Source organism: Nannobrachium achirus (genome assembly GCF_963921795.1).
Source record: "Nannobrachium achirus genome assembly, chromosome: 6".
NCBI lineage: Eukaryota > Metazoa > Chordata > Actinopteri > Myctophiformes > Myctophidae > Nannobrachium > Nannobrachium achirus.
Window position 1 is genome coordinate 53,855,731 of NC_137815.1, and position 27,665 is coordinate 53,883,395.

The 27,665-nt window shown below is 41.6% G+C and overlaps 1 protein-coding gene across 1 annotated transcript in view; it reads left to right on the top strand.

Moving 5' to 3' along the window:
- The window catches only part of igsf21a (immunoglobin superfamily, member 21a), a gene marked incomplete at both ends in the record, with an annotated part of 328,063 nt that overhangs the window by 245,837 nt on the left and 54,561 nt on the right, over positions 1-27,665 (top strand). Inside the window, one exon of the mRNA XM_080728598.1 lies at positions 23,043-23,158. Within this exon, the coding sequence (XP_080584724.1) occupies positions 23,043-23,158 (116 nt within the window). The remainder of the gene's footprint in view (positions 1-23,042; positions 23,159-27,665) is intronic.

Sequence of the window (27,665 nt, forward strand, 5' to 3'; positions counted from 1 at the left end):
GAGAAATTAAAATGGTGTGTGGTCTGGGAATTTTGTCTTTTTCAAAGCACAGGTGTGATTATCCATCACAGAATCACTCAGAATTTGATGTTAAAGCCAGGTAAATATTGATTGCCGCAGCATAGTAATGAACTGGAGAGAATACGCAGGTGCACTGAGCACAAAAATGGGCATTACATTTAAAGATGTGGTGCCATGTGCCAAAGTACAAAACTATGGCACCACCTCTTTAAAGAGTACACCCACTGTACATCGTAGGTACAGTATTTACAGTATTTAGCACACACTTGCAGTGTGTATTGCTCAATAACACTTGAGTCTCTCATCAATATATGATTGCCAGAACAGGCTTGGTCATTGAGTCAAGAATGTGACGTCACAACAGGTCAGCTATAGACATTGAGGCGTTACCCACTGACTCACTGACGGACAGGATCTGCCGGGTTTCATAGAAATCTGTGACCTACGGTCGACTCTTAAAGAGGTGGTGCCATAGTTTTGTACTTTTTCTGGTTTTCATGTGTCTAGGAAGTTGACAGTACTTCATTAGACCCCCTGGTGTGGTTGTTATGAGCAATTATGTGTTCCCTTTGTATTTTGGGGTTCTTACTCGAGGCTGCCACCTTGTGGGTCAAAAGTGCTGATCCAAAAACACAGAGTGACATCATATAATCATCCCCTCCCCTTTAACCATTCACCCAACAATGTGGGTGTGGCTAACTTCAGCTGGGTTACCACCCACCATGACAACCAGGCATACTTGATGAACTGGTGGGTGTGGCCACATAAAAAACAAATTTTAACTCTTTCTGTGCACTTTTTTGGAAAAAACATCTTCCTCCTAGTATAATCATAATACCTGATAATCATGTTTTGGGGGGGGGGGCTATCATGGCACCCCATCTTTAACACATCTCTTGCCTAAACCGGCCACAGCCGTGTTTACTCCGATAAACGGTGCCACGGCTGAGTTAACCCGGCTAAATGAAAATCCTGCTCCTTTTGCACTATATTAACAAGTCTGTTCATTATGATGAGAACAACATTGGTAGGAGTCATCAGCTGCAGTACCACTGCTACATCAAAATCCTCGTATATTAACAATTCTGATTAGTATGATGGGAACAAAAAGCAAATTTGCTAAGACACTTTGATAAACCTGGCATTTGGCGTTGCCCTTGCATCCAACCTCAGATGGATATGCCCTGGCAAAGACGAATGCCTTTGATAAACATTGTTCACGACACATCGTCAGCTGCATGGTCCCATCCTCGCTAACAAGGACCCATCAATGCATCATTGGGGAGATAATTCACATTTGATGAACCTCTCTACTCCTTTAATATGTAAATTTGATCACTTCAAACATCACCCCTTCCCGCATTCCTGATGAAAGGATGAACATTCATTACTGCTTAATACATACTGAACTTTTGCTACTTCTTTCTTCTTTCCCTTTGTGTTTGTACATGTCAGGGATAATAAACAATGAGCGATGTTGTTGACAAAAATAATGCATGATAAATAGGAAAATGTTTTGATTATGTGTTTATCCCCAGAGTTGATTATCCAGTTTATCATGGCCACAACGATTAGTAGAGATAAGTAGTATTTATTCATATTTTGGGTTAATACACTCTTTGGTTAGAAACACTGTGTTGAACTTGACATTATCTCGTCAACCTTGCAGTTAATGTTAACTATTTACTCCTGCAAGTTGGATTCAACGCAGGACAATTTTTATATTGTATATTCATTTAACACTGGTTAGACCTCCAGTTATCTTCTTCTATGTGTCTATGGAGTCCCCTGTCAAACAAAGTGGTATCATTTCCTGAGGACATTTCCTGACAATGTTGCGGAGAGAGTTGGCTGAGAACACAGTTGTTGTTGACACTCTTCATATTTGTTGATATATGCAGCCATTCAGTGATTGAACTGTGGAATGTCAGTGTCTGCTCTGTTTTTTCGTTCCTTTTATATCATATAAACTCCAGTATCTCCGCAGCCTTTTATAGTAGGGATTTTATTAGTGGAGGAGTTCTCTGGAGCTGGAGAGACGGGGAGGGAGATCCCTGTTACTGAACAAACACTCTATAACGATGAGTACTCTCAGAATATAGAGATATTTAAGATTTAAGATATTTAAGTGTGTGTGCGTGTGCGTGTGACCGTGTGTTCAACCAGTTACTAGGCAGAGTGTCTCTGGAATCAGACAGACACTGAAGTAGGTTAATGGTGCACGCGGTGGCGGGCGGCTGCTTTAGTGGCCAAAATATGGGTCAAGATTCTACTCTTTATGGATAATGTATACACAAATATAAAATAAGCTGAAGCTGAAAAAGTAGCACTAGCAGGTCAGTAGCAAGCTTCAGGCTGGTCAGTATCATACCAATGGACTAACTACAGTACTCCTGTAAAAAAGTCAAGGAACCTGATTGTGGAATTCTTTTGCAGGTCTAATTTTCCTGTAAATGGTAAATGGTGCATTTATATAGCGCTTTTATCCAAAGCGCTTTACAGAGATTGTGCATTACATTCACCCATTCACGCACACATTCATACACCGGTGGCGGAGGAAACCATGCAAGGCACCAACCTGCTCACCGGGAGCAATGTGGGGTTCAGAGTCTTGCCCAGGGACCCTTCGACATTAACTCAGGGGGAGCCCGGATTCGAACTGGGAACCCTTCGGGAACCCTTTGTGCTCTAATAACGGTTTCTCTACCCCTGAGCTATGCCGCCCCACTGTCTTAAGATGAGTGATGACATCTCAGCCAAGTTGTACGTCATCATCATGCAGTAGCTGTCAAATAACCTGCAATAGCTGTCTAGTGTCTATGGGGCTAAAGTGAATAAAATAGCCTATAAAATCAATATGTTGATTTATTAGGAAGGAAAATTGTTATTGACAATTTGCTGGTCATTTTAAAAAGAGCACACCTTTGTACCATTACAAATATTACATTATATTATTAACAAACATTTTTGGTGGATTAATTCCATCCTTCCTTATGGCTGATTTATACTTAGTTGAATGCCAGGGTCTGAAAATAGTAGATCTACAAGTGCACACAACGCGGCATGTTGTGACCAAGTATAACTCAGGCTTTAAGAGAGCAGCGGTTCAATCCCCAAATCCTACGGGCTTCTTGTTGAAGTATCCTTGGCCAAGACACTGAAGCCCTAAAAACTTCCAGAGCACCGATAGTTGGCTGCCATCAATACAATAAAAAGAAGGGAAAAAAGCTTTGCTAAATAACAAACATCCAAATCATGTTGTATACAGTAGGCCTTATCTCTGGACATGTGCTGTCACTCTTGAAGCTGAATATCTTCTTTAGTACCGGACGGTGAGCATACTGTACTTACTATAGCGTACTTCAATGTCAAGACTTCTAGTGTTGTTATGAGCAATTATGTATTCCCTTTGTATTTTGGGTTTCTTCCTCGAGGCTGCCACCTTGTGGGTCAAAAGTGCAAATCCAAAAACACAGATAGAGTGACATCATATAATCTTCTCCTCCCCCTTTACCATTCACCCAACACTGTGGGTGTGGCTAACCTCAGCTGGGTTAAAACCCACCATGACAACCATGCATACTTAATGAACTGGTGGGTGTGGCCACATAAAAACTTTTTTGGAAAAAATCTTCCTCCTAGTATAATCATAATACCTGATAATCATGTTTGGGGGGGGGGGGGGGGGGGGGGGGGAGAATCATGGCACCCCATCTTAAAGTATGGAGAAAGCACTTGTGAAGGTATATTGTAAAAATGCACGATAGGGAGTGCTATACTGTGAGATATTGGCAGTGGTTTGCTGCGGTTACTGCCAATATCATGATAGCACACAACCATCGATTGTGATTTTACACCAGTTTCACAGAATACTTGCTAGTGCAGATGGTGGAGAACGTTGCTAAGGTACAGGTAAGCTTGTGGCTCCTTGAGGAGTGCTACCGGTATATCAGGAGATACAGTATTGGCACTGTATTACTCTCAGCCAATCACAATGTAAGGTTGAAACCAACCGTGGTATAAATATGTGTCAGAACTTGAAATGAGCCATGTTTGATTTCCAAACCGTAGTGCTTTTATGAATGGAAAATCCACAAAGTCATCTTTATATTGGGGGTCACTGGTCAGCTAAGGCACTTACACAACGGCGATTACACAGCAATATTGGATCTCTTCAAAGGTTATCGTGGGCATATTAAGGCTATATACAGTACATATATATATATATATATATATATATATATATATATATATATATATATATATATATATATATATATATATATTACATGCCATGAAATCTACATGTGACTTGTGCACTGGCAATGTATATTAGCAGTGTGAAAATAGTAAGATAAGATACTTTGAAGTGCTCCTCGGCATTGATCAGCCATTCATCCTTGCATACTATGTGATAGTATCCTCCTAAGGGAGGATAGCCATGCTTTCATGTGTTAAGTCAGTGCTGGCTTGTAAATGTACTCAATATTATAGCTCGCCCCCTGTCCTGGGGATATCTTGTGCCCTCTAAACTATTGTAAAACTATGTTTGATACATTTTCACAAACATTTAAAAGATGGCAGAGAGACATATTTTACTAATGTTGATTTATGTAATTTTCTCTGTTGCACATTAACATTCCTCTGTTTAAGACCCGGAAATGGCCAAGCATTCATGGGATATTTCAACTCCTGTTGTCAAATAGTAAAACATAATAATTATATACAATATATTGTACATCCACCACTTTTTCTAGACTTTGATGGAAAACCTCACAAGGTCCAGAAGGGATGTGAAGGAAAATTCAGTTTGTTGTTTCATGCAGGCTATATGACATGGACAAGAAGTTGTCAAAATATCACTTTATTATCAAGGTTGTAATTTAAATAAAAAAGGAATATAGGCTACCAGTCACAGCAGTTGTCAAATTGAGAGTGGCTGCTCATGCTCAACCTGCAGCATATTTATTGATGTGCATGAATACCAGTTAGTACATGTCTGATTATATTACAATTGTTGTTAGATTATGCAAGATAGGCATATTGTGTTAGGCCTAAAAATGTGCTACTTATATTGTTATTTTTAGGGTTCCAACATGTTATTATAGTTATATATTTAAAGGCTGTAATATCTTCAGTTAGTGGACGGTAAAATGGAAGCTGGTGAGTATGAGAGTTATAGAGCAAAATGGGAGATATGGAGCTCGCTGCTGCTGTGTGTCTCACAGTCACATTACAGCTAAACCAAAGAGACATTCACAGGAGGAGGGTGCGACTGTGGAGGCTCACGCCATTGTGTTCACAAAGGTAATAGGATACTGATCTGGGTTTTGAACATAGATCACAGAGCATGCTTGAATCAAACAAATCAAAGCATAACTGAAATTGTTCCTGCATATCTAATGTTTATCTGTGCTGAATATAGCCATTATGTTTTGCCCTACACAAGGATTATGCATCATTAGGTTTGAATTAAATGATAGGGGGGAAATATGTACACTTTATTATACTGTATTGACACGTTATTTTGTCTTTTATAGGAAAGGATCAAAATATTTGCCACCCCATCACCCATGTCCCTCTTGTGCAGATTTATTTTAGATCTATGGAAAGACATGCACTTTGATTACCACCAGTCTACCATCTATTGATTGACTCACTGATGGCCCATCCTCACATTGGCACAGTGTTTACTGAATTTGGTCATGGCTCAACATCCCAGCCTTCAGACACTGTGGGAGCCACTGATGCATGCCACAGCGGCAGCAAGGCTCCCCATGGTCCACATGCACACGATTACCTGAGCAGGAAGCTCTTCAACTCTGTCCAGCTTCAGGCAATCTGTGACAGCACTGGCAAATGTATGGACAGATTTGTTAATTACCCTGATTCAGTTCATGACACCAAGGTGCTAAGAAAGAGTCCAGTCTTTTGTCAGGGGCTGGTACCCACCAGCCGGTTACGTCATCATGGGGGATGGGGGATAGCCATGTCTGACTGCACCAGTCAACCTCATTACCCTATACAGGGGAGCAGTGAGGGGAAGAGTGGAGGCACGCTCCAACGCTCGCCATGAGAGGGGCTTTGGCATCATGGCGACATGGGGATCATGGAGAAGGGATCTTCTTCAAAGCCCTGGAAGTAGATCACACCTTTGCTCCTTGTGTCGTCACAGTGTGTGCACTGCTCCATAATGTCTACATCACTGCTGGGATATCCTGGAGCCAGCTGGGGAACCATCGCCATCTGTGCAAGGCGATGAACATGGAGGGCAGCATTGCATGTGTGGACTGGCAAGCACAAGTGTCAGTCCATAGCCAGCGTCCCTCACCTTTGCAAGATCATGGCTATTTCACTTTGTAAAGTGAACAAGTGGCCTTTCTGTTACATTTGGTTTCAGTCAACAATTCAAGAATATATTTTTATATTTTTGTTTGCACATTAATAAACAAAGAACTTTTTTCCTTCACACAGTGTTGGTCATATTTATTACAGTGGATCTTTCTGTGAGAGATGCAAAGACAATGGGCTGCCTGTTTGCTGTAAAGAAAACAGTGGCTTCTAACTGAAACATCAGCTTTTGTATCAGCTTTTTGCTGTACATATTGCATGTATAGCAAAAATCTCATGTGTTTGAAGTGACAGTGATGAAAAAGGAGCTCTTGACATCTATTACTATTCACCATCTTGTAAGAGGTGGTAGGAAGCGGCTTATGCAATGCAGTGAGTTAGGCCATCATGGTTGAAGGTGACTAACAGGTGGGATTGGATTTTGTTTGTAGATCGAAGCATTGTGTTGCTCAGTCAATACCTATTCCATTCACTCAAAAGTATTGTTTTTGACTGGTTTCAATTAACACAACAGGACTCCAAAAATGTTAATGTATTTATTATTAAAACAAATTACTACTTTGCAAAAAAAAAAAAAGAAAAGGCCAAGCGTTCATTTTGGTTTGGTAATTTGATAAAACAGCATAAAATGGTGTATTTATATAGCACCTTTAAAAGCGCTTTACAATTTGCATCACATTCACCCATTCACACATTCACACATTTTCACGTTTCACACTGATGGCAATCTGGCTAGCCATCGTCAAAGAAAAGGGAAAAACAGCACCCTCTCTGTTTTGTTCCTTTTAGCATTTATGGTGGAGGCAACCATGCAAGGTACCAATGTGCTCATTGGGAGCAGGGGGTCCAGTGTCCTGCATAGGAAACTTGGACACTAAGCCAGGAGGATTGCATCCCTTGCTTCCTCCTTTTCAGCCTGCTTTTTGAGAAAGGCCCAGCCTTCTCTGCCTTTTTAGTGGGAGGCTGGGAGGGAGCAGGTGGAGGGCATGGATTCCTCCTCACAATTTGTGCCAGGCAGGAGGGACATTTTGTTCACATCCAGAGAATCAGACTTTTCTGCCATGTTTTGGAACTGCACATGGGCCTGTCCCCAAGTACCTCATGCATGGCAACAAACTACGGCCAAATAGCTCTAGCCGCTGTCCATGTACCTTTGCCAGTACAGAGATTCTTCAACTCCTATTAACAAAATGAATAACAGACTGTTTACCGAAAGGGCAGTTGGGGCAGAACGGTAACCAATAATGGAATAGTCTAACTGTTATTAGATATTCAAATTTGTCGCTACTCATAATTAGCCTTGAAACCAGCGCAACATTATTTGCTCTGGCAATTGTCTTTTACAGTAGTCTGCCTATGCCAGGCAAACTCATAATTGGCTTGCTTTCACCCCAAATGCTGAAAAGGAACTAATTAATAGACAGGCAACAAAGCACTGGGCACTGTGGTGAACATGTGTTTGTGGGTATTATGTTGTATAATTTTCGTTGGTTACCTCAGCCTTCATAATCAATGTAATGTAAGTCTCTTTTAATTGCGACCGTAGGTCGCAATTTACTATCAGAACCGTCACAGCTTGTCCGTATCTGTCCGCACGGGTAACGGCTGACAGGGATATCTTGTTATTCCTATGTCCCATCATTTCGACTAAGGGAGTCGGCAGGTTAGCTACTCATCCGCGTCACTGTTACTGAGGTTAGGGTTAGGGTTTGGGTTAGGTTTAGGCATAGATGTTAACATTCACCCGAGTGGGCAGGTTAGCTTTTCACCAGGTTTAAATTCACCTGCGTCGAAAGGATGAACCGTCGAACAGATGCTATGTCGCAATATCGATACACTCCCACGCCTGACACTGTGGTTCCCCTGACACATCACTGTGACATCACAGGTGACATCACAGTGATGTCAGATACTCAGAGCAGGGATCTCCATATATGGGCATAAACAGGTGACATCACAGTGATGTCAGATACTCAGAGAAGGGATCTCCATATTTGGGCATAAAAGGGATTCTGTTAGGGATCTCCATATATGGGCATAAAAGGGATTGTATCCATAGAGTTATAAGAAGAATAGAGAGGACACCGGATATCCCCGCCCGTCCACTTGCATTGAGTTGCTCACCCAGCGCATGAAGCCAAATTTCAACCCCTTCTTCCGGGTTTGAAACATGACGTAGTGGGGCCTAAGTTTGTGTTCATGGACACGCTGTCAATACAAAGAAGCCTAGATGCGCGTTCATGTTTCTGGCCCCATCCGTTAAAAAGCTGCAGTACCTCAAACGGCCACCATGTCAATTTGGCTTCAGCCCTCCCCAAATCTGGGGGCTTGATTGTATCCCAGATGATGCCCTACTAGGAGAACCACACAAACAAAATCCACATATGGCCAAGACAGATGGCGCGACCTCGCCCTTAGGCGTCTTAATGGTTATACAACATAAAACCCACAAACACAAGCTCACCACTGTGCCCAGCCATATGATTTGCTTTGTTTTGTATTTGGTTTACATTTATGTAAACTAGAAAATAATGAATCCATAAATAAAACAAACGATGAGGTAGAAATAATATTGCTTTTCCCTTCTAAAAAAGGTACTCTCTATATTGTGTATCCCTTTTTAACCCCCGCCACTGTTGGCTTACCTGTCTATGACAACACTAAACCCCCACAAATATTTTTATTGTCCTTTTGGAGTTTACACAGAAACAATTTATTTATCTTGAGATCAAGATGTCTCAAATGATGATCAGTATTTGAAGAGATAAAATGTAAAAACAAACAAAAGAATCCAGTAACCGGCATAAGACCCTGGTACTGATGGCGTTTTTTGGATGGTGTATAGCTTGTTGATGGCATGTTGTTTCTGGGTCCTGTCGTGTCTGTCCCTAAACCAATTTTATTTTTTGGATTATGGATTACCAACAGCAGTAGAGAACAATTGCATTATGCCCAGATGGAGTTTGCTGGAGAGCAAGCCTATTTCAAGGCACAGCCAGAACTAGGGGAAGCAAAAACAGACAAATTGAATATGCCATCATTAGTATGGGTTTCTTCATAGCATATGATCTTATGGTACCATAGATACCGGGTATCTTCATTCATGTCAATTTATTTTTCCTTTTTCTTTTATTTATTTGGTGCCATTGTTGATAGTAAGGGGGAAAGCATTTTAACTGTATCTGAAGTGGGATGGATCCAGCCTGATGTGGACACAGCAGAAGTAATGATTTGCAGGGGATCCAGAGATAATCTATTGATTAAAACCCCTGACCCTATAGAACCCAGGCTAATTTATAGTACACACATCAGCACCTTTTTTCTTTTCCAGTTGAAAATACATCATTTTTGTTGACACTATTGACATGCCATTTGATGAAAGATTTCATTTTAGCTTAAAGGTGCCGGAAATTCATACTCAGAAATTACTCTCATTATTCTCTCTTTTTTTTCTTTTTTTTTTGCCAATACAAGCCCATGTCGCTTACTGACTTCCTGAGTGACTGACGCCCCATTGCATCCATACATGAGCAATTGTCCCTCCAGACTGAAGATAAGATAAGACCATGGGATGTATTATGTCCTCTGGTGCCTATAGTAACAACAAACTGGCCATTTGCAGAGCAAATAAACCTTGTGAGAATAAGCATTTTGTCTGGAAACGATTTCTATTTAGTCCAACAGAAAAAAAAGAAGGTTCTGATTACATTTTAAGCATCAAATAGGGAATACAGTCGCTGAATCTCAATTAATGGCATATCTATGAGATGACAGATGGAAAAATAAAAGTTGTGAAAATAATAGCTTTATCCATCATTATCCATTGCTTTCATCTTTATATTTGGTAAGAATGTAATGCACTCACTGATAAAACCAGTGACGTAGTCTGAGAGCTTGTTGACATTGTTCCCAGCGGCCTCCAGTCAGTCTGGATTGTAGCACTGAGTCTGTACCCTATGACCAGCTCTCTTTTAAGCCTCTGCCTGTAGGCTGGTATCAGTTGGATGGAGCAGTGGTCAGAGTTTCCAAACGGTGGGCGGAGAAGAGCTTTGTGTCGATCTTGGAAAGGTGTATAACAATGATTGTCCACAAGAATGTGGTCTCCTCGGGTACTGCATGTGTTGGTAAAATGTAGGAAAACCTTTTTGAGGCTTAAAACGACACACAAAACTATGGTTTAGTGATTTTTTTTTTCACAGATATGTGGGGTCCATTTTTAGCCCGAGGAATGTTTTTCGTGCAAAACAAATGCTTGCAATGGATTCAGAATCATGAAAAACCCCTAATATGTTATTTGGATGACCCAAAGGATCATGAAAAACCCGGAATGATTACTATTGCAATTTCATTTGGGTTGGGCCTTTTTTTTTGGCATAGATTGACTGGCCTATCAGTGTAATTCCTTCAGTGCAATATATTCCAGGTCTGGTGATCACAGACTGTCCAGTATTTCTACATGTGTACACCAGGAATTGTTAAATGTCCTCCCCGCATACCTTCAAATAGCTCTAGTAGCCAGGTCTCAGTTAGGTTTCTCTTTGTTGAGCTTAATTTGTCCACAGTTCATCCATATTGAACGCTGGTTTAGTGTCATTCAGGGATCTCACATTTACCAGCAGAATGGTCGGTTGTGGAGGCAGGGGCGTCACAAGGGGAGGGAAAGTGGGACTGAGTTACTAGGGCCCAAGGTGGAGGGGCCTTGATTATCTTATACTTTAGCTATTGAAAAATAGCAGATCTACAAGCTCACAGCACGGCACTCTGTGCCGCGTTGTTAGCTTGTAGATCTGCTATTTTTTTCAAAAGTCGCGAAAATGTGTGCAAATCTTTGTAACTAAAATTTTGCTTCTGTGGGGTCCCTCGAACCAAATATTTTGAGATGGGTGTCCCTGTCCAAATACATATCATTTTGGGGGTCCTTGACATGAAAAAGTTTGAGCACCACTGACATAGAAACATAGGTTTTTTCAAAAAACCTTAGAAGGATTTGAAATATTCAAAGACTTGCACAAATTTTCACGATTTTTCAAAAATAGCAGATCTACAAGCTCGCAGCGTGGCACTCGGTGCCACGCTGTGAGCTTGTATATCTGCTATTTTTCAATAGTTAAAGCACAAAATAATGCGTTCCCAGTTCCCCCTATGAAGAACATTCATGGGGGGGCCGCACTGAATCCTTGTACCCAGGGCCCAGAATTTGGTGCGACACCCCTGAGTGGAGGTCTGTTTCCATGCGAGATCGCTCTCTGGATTCTCCGATTTCCTACCGTGGCGGCCTGGTCTTTTTTCCCATCGCTTCTTCACTTCAAGGAGCAACATCAAAGGAGAACGTCAAAGACTGCAGCAGGAGACCCCCCCCCCCCCCCCCCCAACCCTTTTCTTTTTGTTATGATGAATGCAAAACTTCTTGCATCAACTATGTCAAATACATGTGGGGGGAAAAAATCACTGTATCAAAGATATGTGTTGGTCTATTTAAGTAGGGTGACCATACGTCCTCTTTTGCCCGGACATGTCCTCTTTTAGGGGGCTGTCCGGCCTGTCCGGGGGGGTTTTATAAATTCCTTCAAATGTCCGGGGTTTCGCGCATATCACAGTTAGGCAGTCAGGCATTTACAATGCACGTTCAATGGTTCGTTTGGAAACACACTGTGAGAGGCGGGTTTCACCCCTCTAACCCCGGAACGTGTATTATTCATACTACTCTCTGCCTGCGCTGTGATCCCTCCCTCCCTCAGCCTGTCTCGCTTTCAGATCAGAGGCAGAGCAGTGCGAGCTCGCGCTGCTCAAGCCAAACGAACTAACTGCAACGCAATTAATGCTGTTAAGTGCCAGTGACTAACATTGAGAAGCAGAGCGTTCTGTCAGCAAAGCTGGTACTCTTCTGTGTCCATTTAGGCATTTACAAATAAAAGTTCTTCTACTTCAAGCCCATATCAACACTGCAAAGTAGCCTACAAGACAGTCTGTGCGAGGTGAGAGCTCTTCTGCCAACTACATTGACAGTACAACCTTGTAAAGCAGAAGATACGGCGGTTTGAATAATGGGCTACCTCTATTTTATTTAGTTACAAAGCTGAACGTTCATACAGGAGTCAAAAGGCATACTTTATCAGAGGATCACTCTAGCCTATTAATAGATTTGTAAAGGGTCCAATTGGTACCCCCTCAAAAATGGATACATAACTAATAATAGGCTATTAGTGGTATAGGGCATAATATAGCTGTAAACTAATAATAGAAATTATTTTTTGGGAAAAAATAAATAAATATATATATATATATATATATATATATATATATATATATATGCCGGGTAGAGTGTCCTCTTTTTGGATTTTCAGAATATGGTCACCCTAATTTAAGTCTAGGTAATGTAAATCATTACCCCATTTTGGAGAAAAAAAGGGGAAAAAGCTCTCGAGGCACACCGATCCATCTGTCTTGGTCATAACTGTCTCATCAATACCCCCTTGCATGTCAGTTTGAAATATGAATTCTACTCACCGTCACTGTATTCTGTGTATACTTATCGACAGCTTGTGGCCCTCTGTCTGTGAGAATTTGATGCAGGCTCTCTCTTAAGGCGTCTTCTGGGGAATATGGCTCATATGGTCGAGGGCCAACACTGAGAATTGAATGATGGATGCTTTACTACCTGCACTGACTCTCTTTGGCCTCATATAACTTTACGGCCACGGCACCCACCACCGCCCACCCCCGCCTGCCCTTCCCCCGCTCTGTAAATTAGGTGTCATAAAGGAGGCGTCTGAGCCGGGCTGTACAACCACACTGATCAACCAATTTGTCTGTGACACCTCAGGCACTGGGGAGCCTTTAAGACGCATGCACGTCTATGGTCTGTGAATTACCCAGCTGGCGATGCGAGAGGAGGTAGAGGGTGAGTGGAGAAGCCCAAAGGTAAAAGGGACAATTCTTAACAGATTGCATCCCTCCCCCCCCCCCCCCCCCCTTGCCCCAGAGATGGGGGAGAAAAATGACTTTAGGGATGAGGTTGCCAGTCATGGTATTATTGATGCTGAGCTGTGGACAGGGTAGATAGAGCCCATCTGCTGCTGTCTACTGTTAGAGTGGGTGGGGAAAAAAGAAAGAAAAATGCTTTCCCTTTTGTCTCCCGCCTTAACTGAGCCCCGAAACTATGCTGGCAAAATTCCTCGCTTTTGTCCCACTTGTCCTCATTACAGACACAGTCATTACAGAGTAAGTCCAAGGCTGGTTTAACCTCAGCAGGGCTGCAGCCCAGGGAGGAACTGCATAGATTCCATACACAGCGTAACATATCTAATTTCCTATCATATGGGAACAGAGCAAGATAAAAAAGAAAGAAAGAATGGTATATCACAATTCTGCCTAAGCTCCTAAATCGCTCCCTATGGAGAGTGAAAGTGAGTCCTTTGTTAAAGTTTCTTCTTCGGATGCCATCACTCAGCTTTGCGATGAGAAGTTCATGAATGTGATGGACGTTTTGCTGTAAATGGCTGTGAATGTGCAGCGGAAAAGCATTGTTGTTGGGTGTGGTTTGAATGCTGCATTATCTCTCTCTCTCAAGGAGACGGCAATATCATGTCCACACACACTGGGCAACAAGTACATAAGCCTATGCCTCGCAAGATGGCTCTCATTGCTCAGCGATGCGTCAATGAAACCATATGTTTTCAAAGACGAACATGAGCAAACACATTCTCCCTCTTTCTGTCTCTCCATGTCTCTCCTTCTCTCTTAAATGCACACACACGCACACATGCACACACATGCACATGCACGCACGCACACACACACACACACACACACACACACACACACACACACACACACACACACACACACACACAGGCTTGTGCTTGCTGTTTTCAACCACGTCGGCATGATTAATGGGCTTTGGAACTGGGGAACTTGTTCAATGTGACACAGGCTTTTGTCTCTGGGTGTCATCCCTTTCCTCTTCCTGACAGCCACCAGAGCACCCCCCCCTCACACACACACACACACACACACACACACACACACACACATACACACACACACCCAACCTCCACCCCATCCCAGCACAGTGTTACTGCCTGCTGCTGGCTGGATGGCGCAGGAGGACGCGATAGGTGCTGACAGCACAGTAATAACACCATGCAAATGAAAGGGGAAATGCTAAACGCACAATAGAAAAGTGATTAAAAGCATTTCAGTGTCTTTTATCTCACAGCACTGCTCGTGCTGGCAAGTAAAGGAAAGCAGACGGTCTCAGGGCCTTTTGCCAGCATTCTTTTCGATGTGTTGCTTTATTTCCTTTCCCAGAGAAGACTTTACTTTGATTGTTTTTAAGTCTTCCCCCCCACACACTCACCCCAGAGGCATCAAGCACACAGTACAGTAAAGGTTAATTTGGCACATTGTGTGGACATTTAAGACCGAATGGACATCTTTGCTCCCCATTCAGTCTCCAACAGTATAAGGTGAATGAAAAGTATAATTTAAGGTGAAAGAAAAGTATAATTTCGAATTTCTAGTTGCTTAGGGCTTTTATGATGAGCCCTAGCTGTGCATTGCTATTCTTCAATCAATTCTTCAGAATTCACTCTAACCACATCCCGCCTACATGTGTTGTTGTGTTTGTTACCACAATTCAATACAAGTGGTCCAATTTGTATTTAGAGCAAGTAAATTGTTGTTATTTTGCCTTTCTTTTGTCTTCCCCCATCTGTATTCGTCCCTAGATTTTGTTATGGATCTGTGAGCAGCATTTAGAAGCACAGTGTTATAGTTCTTAAAACCCACAGAGCCAGTGGTGGGAGTTACTTCAAAGTTAAGGCCAGATTAAATGTACTTAGTTACTTTCCACCACTGTTCTTAGCATGTTTGAAGGGCTTAGCCTGTGATCATAAAACAGAGTTACAATATGTAACTAGAAAGATGCAATTAGAGTATAGTCCGAGCGTTTCGTGCACAAATTGTGCACTTTATGATAGAAGCATGACATTTGGCATTGGCACACAGTTAGAACATGCCATATGGAACAATTTTTGCTATACCGGTAGGGCCATCGGCAGATTTGTCTTGGGAAACTTGTGGGAGCCAATCAAAGTTGGGCTCTCATCGACTTTACTATACAGTAAAATAATACAACAAATAAATATGCTTTAAGTAGCATGTGAGGGGTCAAACTAGGGTTTTTTTCGGGATTCTGAATCCAATGCAAGCATTTGTTTTGCACGAAAAATATTCCTTTCCGAAACACGGCCTCCACAAAACTGTGAAAAGTGACGACTCATCACTAAACCATCGCTTTATGGGGGCCGTTTATAGCCCAAGGAATGTTTTTTGTACAAAACAAATGCTTGCATTGGATTCAGAATCATGAAAAACTCCTCACATGCTACTTAAAGCATATTTATTTTTTGTATTCTTTTACTGTATAGTAAAGTCTATGAGAGCCCAACTTTGATTGGCTCCCACAAGTTTCCCAAGACAAATCTGCGACGGCCCTATAGCCAAAAATGTTTCAACTGTGTGCCAAATTTCATGCTTCTATCATAAAGTGCACGATTCCATCAACATACTGCCCGAAATGCCCGGACTATGATGGAAAGCAAATCAGATAGGAAAAGGATGACATCAAGATATAAAGGTATGTCTGATTAGGTGAAGGGTTACCAGGGTTATCAGATGATGAGAAAAATAGACAAAAACTATTAGTCTGGTTGTCCTGCGGGGCAACCACACTAAATATCGTTATATATTGTCTTTCCTAATGTGTGAGAGCAGGGGGGTATTATAATTATGCTTTGGGTCCTGTTGTAAAGATATAGCTCTCTCCCTTTTGGCTTGCTGTTTCTGTCCTCTGGTTCTACGTTTGAAGATATGGAATCATTGCATATTACTGATCCAACAGGTATCTTATAGTTCTCATTGCATTTGGAAATATGGACACAGATCCCATGTTCATGTGGAGATAATGACATATGGTATGTCGATCCTAATACCTTGATTTTAGTGGCCTGACTTTCATTACATTTATTGCAATGGTAAGCATGCATTCATGAATTTGTTCTTCTAATGAAAACTAATTGGCAATGAGTATTTGATTGCTTTGTTGTTTTGCTAATATGTAGTACAATACAAAAGTGGAAATAGCAGATCATCCTAATCTACGTGACATAGCAAAACTAGATGACATAATTGCAATTGGACTATTGTTCCTATATCCAACCAGCAATTAAATTGACTCTCCCTACAGCGGCTTCAGTTCAAGCAGTAGTTTCAACGTTATTATTAATGAACCTATACATATATTGTGTACAGTATCCTGAAAAGCAACTGTCCATTTAGTGTAAGCCTATTGTCCCTGAGATACAAAGATTTCACTGTCACTAAAAAAGAAATTGGGTCATGGTGAGCTGAGCACTCAAGTAGCCCAAGCATAAGAGGCAGGAATGCTTAAGTTTCCAGGGTTTGGAGTCACAACAAAAGGAGATAATATTCACACTCCTCTCTGACAAAACAAAGGAAAGTAATGTATGTGTGATAGAAGGGTGTTTGAATTATATTATTATATAATTATAGAAGGAAAGGAAAAAAAGGAAGAAATTACTGTATGACAGGCCTCTACTGTAACAGCAAAAAAAGTAATCAAAACTATAACCATTCAGCCCAGTGGTTGGTTATTGCTGTCCATTCTGAATAATTGTGTACAATGTCAAATGTCAATTTAATTAAATTAGCTATTCAACACCACTGATCAAGTCAATTCAAGACCTTGAATTAATTTCGAATCAACCTTAATGTGAAGCAGTGTCAAGATCAGTCATTCATTCGGAAACCTTTTTTTTCCCTCCAGCATTTCTGGGATTATTAAAAATAAAGCTATTCTCCAGTGAATAATGATCTGATGACATAGTGACACAACGGAGCCCATGCCTCCAACAATAATTTAGCATGACGTCATTCAAATTCAGACCGATTATTCTGGGAGCCTTGGGTTCACAATCAAAAGAATGCAACTTCATCAAATATTTAAGTGAGTGGCTTTCCCTGAAGGGAAGCCAAGGATGACCTTAGCACCGTTCCTGTGTGTCCTCCCCTTCTCCTCCAGAGAGGTGTGGGCTCGAGGCCTGCAGCACAGAGCACCACACGGGGACATCGGAAGTGTGCCTTACGAGCCCAGCTGTCTCCCGACCACTAAATCCCTTAATTATCAGGCCAGGAAGAGATCAGTCTCCTGGGAGCTCTAAACGTGTTCTTGTTCGGCACACTCTCCAATCCCATTTGCAGGGTTTTTCCTTCCTTTTAAGAGAGCAGGGGGTAATGGAGCCTGAGGCCACAGAACAAGGAGGTGGGAAGGGACTGATGGAAAGACCGTTATATCGATTTGAATTGGTACCGTAAACCTATTCGCTGTGGCTGTTTGTCTAAATGTTTGCCAACAAATAATCGCCATTGTTACTGAAATATATCGTCGTTGTCGGGTGGAAACCTTGTATGTCCAAAAGCATTCGTTTTGTATTTATCATTCGAAAAATGAACTAAACTAGTGAAAACAGCTGATCTACAAGCAAACACCGCCTCGCACCGCGAGGCGTTGTGTGCTTGTAGATCTGCTGTTTTCACTACTTTTATGCGACGGCCTTGTATGATGAAGCAGGGCTTTGCTTTGTGAAAAAAATTACAAATTTGAAACTTGGAGATACAAAGTTTATGCCCTACAGTGACGATATACAGTACAGTGTAAAGAAAAAAAAAGAAAAAGAAATGTGACAGATCACATAGCCTACAGTATAGCAAGGCTATCAAAATGCTGGGCACGTGCAGCATAAGTACTTTCTGCATTGCTTTCGAATCAAAAAGGTATGGAAAGTAGAAAACTTTTGAATATTGCTTCCACACTTGAACCTTTTGAGCCTTTTTAGATACCTAGAGTATGTCAAAGATTTCCTTTTTTTTTAAATAAAAGTTTCTTTGCTTTAGAAGCTTATTTTCCCTTTTTTATATAAGATGTGTCACTGGCAATCCATATGGTCTAGAAACCTTGTCTGCGGTGGCTTTTATCATTTCATATCACAAGTTGAAGTCTCCCTCTCATGCTTAGTATCAGCACTCTGCAGTATATCAGCAACAACATGCTCAACACTAACCTTGTCAAGAGAGAATTTCCGGGGGTTTGTGACTCATTGGTATGCATGCCTCACCGAGGGCTTGCAAAGAGAGGCAGACGACCCCATTTCAAACGCCTAACAGATAGTTCGCCGGAAATACAAATAAAATACTGCAGCGCAAATTTAAGAAAAATAACCTTTAAGAAGTGAGAAGAAAAGAGATGCAATTAAATGAGGTTTTGAAAGGCTTAAACTCTTTCACCACAGACATCAATCTTAATCCTTGGATATTCTTCTTTTTTTTTTTTTTTTCTTTTTTTTATCCTACGATTTTGCAACCCAATTCACCCAATGCCAATTGCCTATGTAATCCTGGGCTCTGCTCTCCCTCTGCCACGCCTGGGGAGACAACGGACTGACCTCATGCTTCCTTCAATGCATGAGTAGTCCAAGTTGTTTCTTTTCACCTGACAGGGGGGGATTTCCCCAAATCCTTGGGTATTCTTGACTTGTGTTTGCAAATGTTTTCTGTTTGTACGGCAGCTGTTGTTTTTATTTGCCATGTCAGATATTTCATTTTCACCCAGGTTTATTACTGCGTCTTTGGATTGTGATGGCTACCAAGAGGTTGCTCTCCAGCATGCTGTGGGCATGAGGACAAAAACACTGAGAAAGGAAGAACTTTCCCCTGAACAAATGCTGTCCATAGAGTAATGATAATGATAATGAATTTATTTGTATAGCACTTTTCCAAACAAAGTTACAAAGATATTCAGAACATGGTTAAAAACAACAACTACCGGTACAGCAAAAAATCACAAGAATGATCTCATTATTATCTCATTACCTAGGCAATACAACACTGCACTTGTGATCTCAGCCAGATTAAACAAAGCATCGCTTTGCCATTACTTCAGAGGAATCTATGTCATTGAGGATTAGTGATAGATAGCAGTCAAGGGGATGCTCTAACCACATCACAATTATTTAGCTCTTACAAGAAAACGACATGGTAATATCATTGGATTTTTCACTGTAATATTGCACAACTCTTTGTTGATCCCATTACATTAGTTCCTTACATTTTCTGATTTCCTGGAATTGGATCATGAGGCTGAACTGCATTGAGGCGTATTGCACGAAGACAATTTGAAGATTGGAATAAAGTACTAGTGTGATGGTGGCAACTTTCTGAAATAATGCAAAAGTAAAATGCTGTTTATGCCAGACAAACCAATATCTTAAAGGAAAACTTTATATGAAGATAAAAAAATCACACCAGTGTGATGTGAGCGGTGCTATTTATGAGTTAAGTATTTATTTAATTAATTCATTCCGCTTTTTTTCAGAGTTTTTACATTATTTTCAACAGCATCATGAATGAACGCACCAAATGTAAACACAAGCTGTCGGGAGCGGCAGGCGATCGTCTTTTCGTTCACACGGAAAAGAAAAATTACAACTGTGATCACCCATACTGTAGTTATGGTCCGTAGAAAAGGGCTTGTTTTGACCAGAAACGCAATTTGGGAGAAGAATCTGAGATACATAAATTGTTCTGAATTTCATAACATTGACTCAGATGGAAAGGAGGATTTCCGGATGATATCATTTCCGGTTGAATCATGGGAACTGTAGTCTTGCATCACTCCCGGGTGCGGGAGAGCGCTGTAAATATATAGTGCGGCAAAAATACACTATGCATTCTGCGTACAGTATAATAGAGCTTGCCTGGACAAATTGCAGAAAGGTATGCGCGATGATAAAACACATAATTTGACATTATCGGACATAACTTTTCTCAATTTGCACACACTAAAGGAGAACAAGTCCTTGTTATAGACGGCTTAATCATTCAAACTGGAGCATATAGGAGCCACTTTAACACATGACAGGGCCTCTGTGTCTGGTAACCGGTTGGAATCAGACACCTCTGACAGCTTCTCATATGCCGAATTGAGATAGACCTGTCATGGAGCTAATGGGGTGTTCTAAGGTTAATTTACAGCCATATGAATCCCATCAATAAGCAATTAAGAGATGTGGAAACATAGAGGCTTTCAGGCCTCCCAACCGCCTCCTGCCTTTAATCAATCGCCGCCCAATAGATTTAGTTTAGATATTAAAAGTAACACATGAAAGAAAATGTGATATGATACTCCCTTCATCACCTTTCTCGTTAGCTTATCTCCCTTAGAACATGTCCAGAAATTATAGAGAATTCCCAATAGGTGCTAACTAACTACTCCCTGCCTCTCTGACATTTTCTCTCACACGCTAAGTGCACACACGCTCATGGTCAGGCCCATGATGCTCTCTCTCTCTCTCTCTCTCTCTCTCTCTCTCTCTCTCTCTCTCTCTCTCTCGCACGCACGCACGCACGCACGCACGCACGCACGCGCGCACGCGCGCACACGCACGCACTCACGCACACACGCACGCGCTCACCCACACCCCTTTGATATCACTCAAGTCTTTGATTCCCATTAAAACGCAAGCCAAATCCGGTAATCCTACAAGTGCATTCTGCTTCCTCCCTGCTCAGTGTGGAGGGAAATTCACAGGGAGTGTTTTTCACTCCACAACTTGACAGACGGAATATTTCAAGTCCGCCCACAATGATGCATACCATGAGCATGTTTAGAAACAACAAGGACATGCGGATTTCATCAACATACATCAAATACCCACTATCTTTCAACCCCCTCATCTCAAATCACAGAAAGTGCTGCTATCATTAATATGAACCCCAGCATCCCTACTCTGGGAAGATTATAATAGATGAGCATTTGGCGAAACTAGGAGAACATTCGCCAAAAATAGCAGATTGTGATGTGTTGTGAGCTTGTATATCTGCTATTTTCATCAAATGTGTAGATATGTAGATAGATGTGTTTTACCGTGATTCTAATGCTCACAGATCCATGGATAAATAATAACAACAATTCTGGGAAATTATAAGTGTGTTTGCGACTTGCGATGAATCCACTGGGAAACCATTCATATTATATCGTCGTTGTCAGGTGGAAACCTTGTATGTCCAAAACCGTTAATTTTTATCATTTAAAAAAATGAACTAAACTAGTGAAAACAGACGATCAACAAGCACACAACTTGTGCTTGTAAATCTGCTGTTTTCACTACTTTTGTGCGACGGCCTTGTCTGATGAAGCAAGGCTTTACTTCGCGAAAAAACATACATATTTGAAACTTGGAGATACAAGGTTTCTGCCCGACAGTGACGATATATTGTGATGTCAAGTGAAGCATGACCAATCGTGTATGATTGGACATTATTGTCCAAGATATCTGGCCTTAAAACCCGGATAACTTCAGTTAAAAGGTTAACAAAAATCACACCCGTGTGAACTGAGCGGTGGTCGTGGAGGCTGCGCAACAGCAAAACAAATATATAATAATAATTATAATTATAATAAAAAAGATTAAATAAATATTTTTAAAAAATATTTAAAATAATAATAATAATAATATGGGGGGGGGGGGGGGGGGGGGTGCTTGCTTGCGTGTGAGAGAGAGAGCCATCCATCCATCCATGTCACTCAGGCCACCACTGGTATTGCAGTTGATGCTCAGGGCAGACTAGACTCAACAGCACCTCTCTGGTCACCAGGGGTACTTAGGCTACATACGGACCCACCCACCCACCCACATAGACGGATACACACACGGCCACGCTATGGAGACGGTGTGACCACCGCTCAAAAATAGGTTTACTTTAGCTGGCATAAAGAAAGCAGGTATACTACAGAACTCTTGCTTAGCCCGAAGCACTTGGGCTGCCTGGGAATTAGCACGGTGAAAGAGCTTTTTAACAGGTGTAGATATATACACGGAGAGGATGTTATGTATAGACCCCTGGGAGATCCCGGTCAACGATGTATATAGGGTTTAAGTGGTTAACGTGGTCCTCTTCAAGAATCAACTGAGCCTGGAGTGTGTGGGATCTGTGCAGCTGGAGACCACCATGTGCTATAGTTAGCCTTCATTCACTCGCTTGCCGATATTGAATGGAGAAAAAAAAATCTGTGAGATTATGTGCACGCGTGCACGCGTGTGCGCACACACTCACATTCATAAGACGAGCTACTCCGCGAGTGACAAAGTACTGCATGTCCAACGTCTGATTTTCTGGCGGATGAGGGAGATTTCCATTCATTACCTGCCTCTCCTCCCCCTGTGCTCATACGGCACACCGCTGTGAAGTCTTGCTCACATGTTTTCTGTATACCGATGACATACATGCAGGGATCCCCGGAGATATTCAGACGGTGGGGTAGTGATATGGTATGTATGAGATGTGGTCCTTTAACCAGCCTCATCCGACTCACATGAGCCCTGGGGATTCTTCTTTGAACCCACGGCCCCAACCATTCCGTTTCAATTTTATATATCATCAAAGTAGGTACTACGCCCTTTATATACATGCTGCACAGTGTGTGTACTTTATGGTTGCATTTAGGAAAATATTCATGTCCGCCTGTGCACTGCCCACTTCATTCGTATGGGCTAATTGGTGAAATTGTGTTTTTGTCCGTTTTCCCACAGCGCCTCCAAACAACATCTCGGTTATGGCGGAGAACACCCCAGCTCCGTTCAGTCGATACCAAGCCCAGAACTTCACTCTTGTCTGCACGGCAAGAGGAGGCAAACCGGCCCCATCGGTGAGTTGCTATTGGGAATGCTTTTCACTCTGTCCAGTGGGAACCACCCGGTTTTCCAGTGCTTTTCCTAAATCATACACGACACAGGTGCGCCATTACATGCTCCTGACACTGCTCCGGGGGAGTTGGCTTGTTGTTGTTGTTTTTTTTTAATGGTCAGAGCTTGAAGCAAAAAAAGGCTAAAAAAAAAAAGATTCAATTTTCAATGGTCACATACAGTAGTACCAAGGAGATGTGACCAGTGTGACACACAACAAGCATGAAGCATCTGTTTAGTATTCAAAGCTTCAGACACAAACACACAAAACTAAAAGTGGAGGAAAAGAAAAGAGTTAGACACAGTAGATTCAGAGCTTCAGTGTATGAATACAGATGAAGAACCGTAAAACCCAGCACAAGTACAGGCCTGTACATTAAATCCCTGCACTCATCCTGAAGGAGCTGTCATAGAATGCTGCTGTCGCCTGCATTAGAAATACTGTGATATGATTGATTGCTGATGCTAATGTGGTCATGCAATGTAGCCATTTAAAAAGGTAGAACACATTTAAGAAACAGAGCTATTAATATTATTGATGGTCACTGTGAGGGTAATTCATCTAATCACAGTGACATGATAGGAATGATTGCACATGGAATTATCATTAGACACCCCTGCACCCACTTTTTATACACACACACACACCCACTGTCATAAACATGCATGATAACACACACAATCATGTGCACACATTATGCACGAACAAAACCTTTTAACCAATGAAAGGGAAACTAAGTAACTATAAGCCTATACAGTATATATATATATATATATATATACCGGTATATATATATATATATATATATATATATATATCAGATTGTGTGTGTGTGCACGCACGCACACACACACACACACACACACACACGCGCGCGCGCGCGCACACACACACACACACACACACACACACACACACACACACACACACACACACACACACACACACACACATTGTGTGTATATACATATTTTAGCAGTCATTCTATCAGCCACTATATTATTATTCTGGGGTGTTTCCTTGCAGAAAGACACAATAGCCTCTGGCTGTATTTAGTTTTTGTTCCACTGTTTATGTTGACATTCATGCTTTGCAGGGACTTCTTTGTCTGTGAGGGGTGGGCGGAGCTCGACCAGAGCTCTTAATTGCTCCTTTTGAAATTCAAAGGGGTTGTGCACTGAGTTGATTGATTGGGGCCATAAAAGTGCCAAAACATGTTCGGTGCTCGTTAGTGCTCTCTCTAATACATTAAAGCATCAAAGACAGCTACCTGTTTGATGCCTGTCAGAGAGGGGAGGGGGAGTGTGTTTGTACACACACAGACTTACCTATAGGTTCCCTTTAAACCCAATATAGTCCCCCCAGGAATCCGCGATTCCGCGATCACGGAATTTATCGCGAAATTCGCGACCACCCACGGATTTCTCGGCCATTCACGGACTTTTCTGACGTCCGCGGAATAACAGTCGCGAGTGGCGGCAGAGCGGCGGGAGTAGTTATTACTACTATTATAAAACGATTTGTACATGGTCTGGCCAGTGACCACCTCATACAGAGCCTGGGGGAATAGCTTAGCTTCCCTCCTGCTAGTTGCACTGACGCTGGATGGTCCGGTCCCACAGACATTCCTGACAGAAACCTGTGTCCTGAACTATAGTTCCTCTCTATGCCTCTATGGTCCTGGCAATGACAATGCTAATGCAGAAGAGAATAAATAAATATTACACCCATACTAGGTAGTAGGTAGGCTATCCTCTAAAATGTGGTTACTATGGGCATGGTTTGGATGACAATATAGTCTTTGCAACAGTAAGTAATTATATTAAAAACAATAACAATTAAAAAAAATTGATTTAATATTAGATTTTTATTCTCAAAAATGATTATTCGAATAGTCAATTATTCTAACCACTAATTACAATTAATTGTAGCTATTTCATGAAGGGTTTTACTTGATTATTATAACTATATCATTCTTAGATTGATAATAACTGGTCATTTTAGGTTGTTTTTTAATGTCCGCGGAATCAAGAATTGTTCTCCGCAGAATTCCGCAGAATCAGGATTGTTCTCCGCGGAATCAAGAATTGTTCTCCACGGATTCCTGGGGGGACTACCAATACCTCAATGACCTGGGCTCTGTACTTGGTTCCATCCCTTTTCCCCCTCTACACAAAATATCTTTGCCAACATTTTCAGTTCTACAAGCTACGCAAAATATCTTTGCCAACATTTTCAGTTCTACAAGCTCACAACAAGTCGCAATGCAATGCTTTGTGAACTTGTGGACCTTCTCTTTTCGGCAAACGGTCACCTATTTTCGCAGAATGTTCACCTATTACTTGACCAGAATAGGAACGCTAGTGAACACATGCTTATAGTCGGAGATAAGGCAGAGCAAGATATCTGCAATCACATGCGTGTGGTGACATGAGTAGACAGAAGCAGTTTGAGTACAGAACACTTGCTGTTCGTCCCCACCGAGTCATTAATCAATTCAGGATTGTTCTCCGCGGAATCAAGACTTTTTCTCCACGGATTCCTGGGGGGACTACCAATACCTCAATGACCTGGGCTCTGTACTTGGTTCCATCCCTTTTCCCCCTCTACACAAAATATCTTTGCCAACATTTTCAGTTCTACAAGCTACGCAAAATATCTTTGCCAACATTTTCAGTTCTACAAGCTCACAACAAGTCGCAATGCAATGCTTTGTGAACTTGTGGACCTTCTCTTTTCGGCAAACGGTCACCTATTTTCGCAGAATGTTCACCTATTACTTGACCAGAATAGGAACGCTAGTGAACACATGCTTATAGTCGGAGATAAGGCAGAGCAAGATATCTGCAATCACATGCGTGTGGTGACATGAGTAGACAGAAGCAGTTTGAGTACAGAACACTTGCTGTTCGTCCCCACCGAGTCATTAATCAATGTCCGTGGGTGTATGGTAATGGACTCCAGACCCTTCACACTCCTTTCTCCCACAATTATATGAGCACGGCGAGAGGTGAATGCAAGGTGAACATGATTTCCGTCTCAACCCGAGATACTTCTTGAATAAGTGAAAGCTATGAGTGAGCTATGTGGTGTGTCCGGTACTCCCCGCTGAGGTATCACAGTAAGCCATTAAAAGTTCTGCACTGCTGGATTCCTTTTTCAACCCCCGACAGAGGAAATTAGATCTGAAAGGTACTGTATTGGCCACTGTGACCACTGGACCCCACCCCCCATTACTGGCAAAAATGCCCTCATCTCACTCATTGCATGAAGTGGAAAATGTCAGAACGAACATGTCAAAGGACGTTTGAAAGACGGACTGACAGAAACAGAACAAACATTACAAAGGACATTTGGAAACTGATGGGCTGCCGATATTGAGGTTCCTCCATGTATGTGACTTTGACATGAATAAATTGATAATTTATCAAAGGTTTTTGTGCCAATGATAGCTTAACTCACAGATAATTCAAGGAAGGTTATCTGATATTATTATCTTTGCGAGGCCATTGAAGCATTTTACTGCAAAACCATTTTGTGGTAATTTGACCAGGAACACTATCTTGGAAAAAAACATCCGTTGGTATACTTCTCACACTGAACACTTACTGCTTCAAATGGCAATGGAGAGAGAGGAGTGGATTTCATTTACTGAGTATTATAAGGTAATTCCATCCTCTCACAGAATGAGTTATGGTGCTGTGCCATTCCAAAAAGAGCCAGGGAAATATGAAATCATTTTAGCAAGAGGAAGCACAAAGTGAGTGCTTATATAGAGTACATTATGTACTGTACATTATGTTGTTTTGGTGTATTGTGTTGTGGTGTCTAAGTGAATGTAACAGCAAAGATTCAGGGCCCTCCGCAAGTGCCATACCAGAGCTACTGTAAATCCCTTTTGCACTGTGTGCAGGGTGCTATGGTACCTTCCCCACTACGCAACTGCTGTGCGCTCAGGTTGTGTACAGTAGAAACCACATTGCCGTGTGTCTGTTGATCTTAAAATTAGACGTGGTCAGACAGTCGCTATCTGGGCACAATGCTATTTTCCCCACAGACTTTGCGACTTTGCGTGAACCCATGACTTACATTTGAGTAAAACCGTTATAAATTATTGAAAATGTTTCTGCTCTATTATGTTGCTTTCAGTGTACTGAACAAACCTCACAGAGACTGCTGTATTTTCATATGTGCAACCACACAGCAATAAAAGCGCTAAAAGTCTCAAATCCCCCGGTTTGAGCTAAACATTGTCAGTATGAGAGATGCCCAGTAAAACCGTGCAGCGTGCATTTTGTCTATTGGACTGTTGAATATTTGTCTTACTGACAATTTTGTTGTATTTTTTATTATTATTATCAAATACCTGGCAAAACATGGCAGTGTGACAAATTAATATGGTTCACAAATCAATTTCGGTGCATAAACATTGCTTCCCATGTTGCCTGTCTAGTGTCTAACCACCTTGA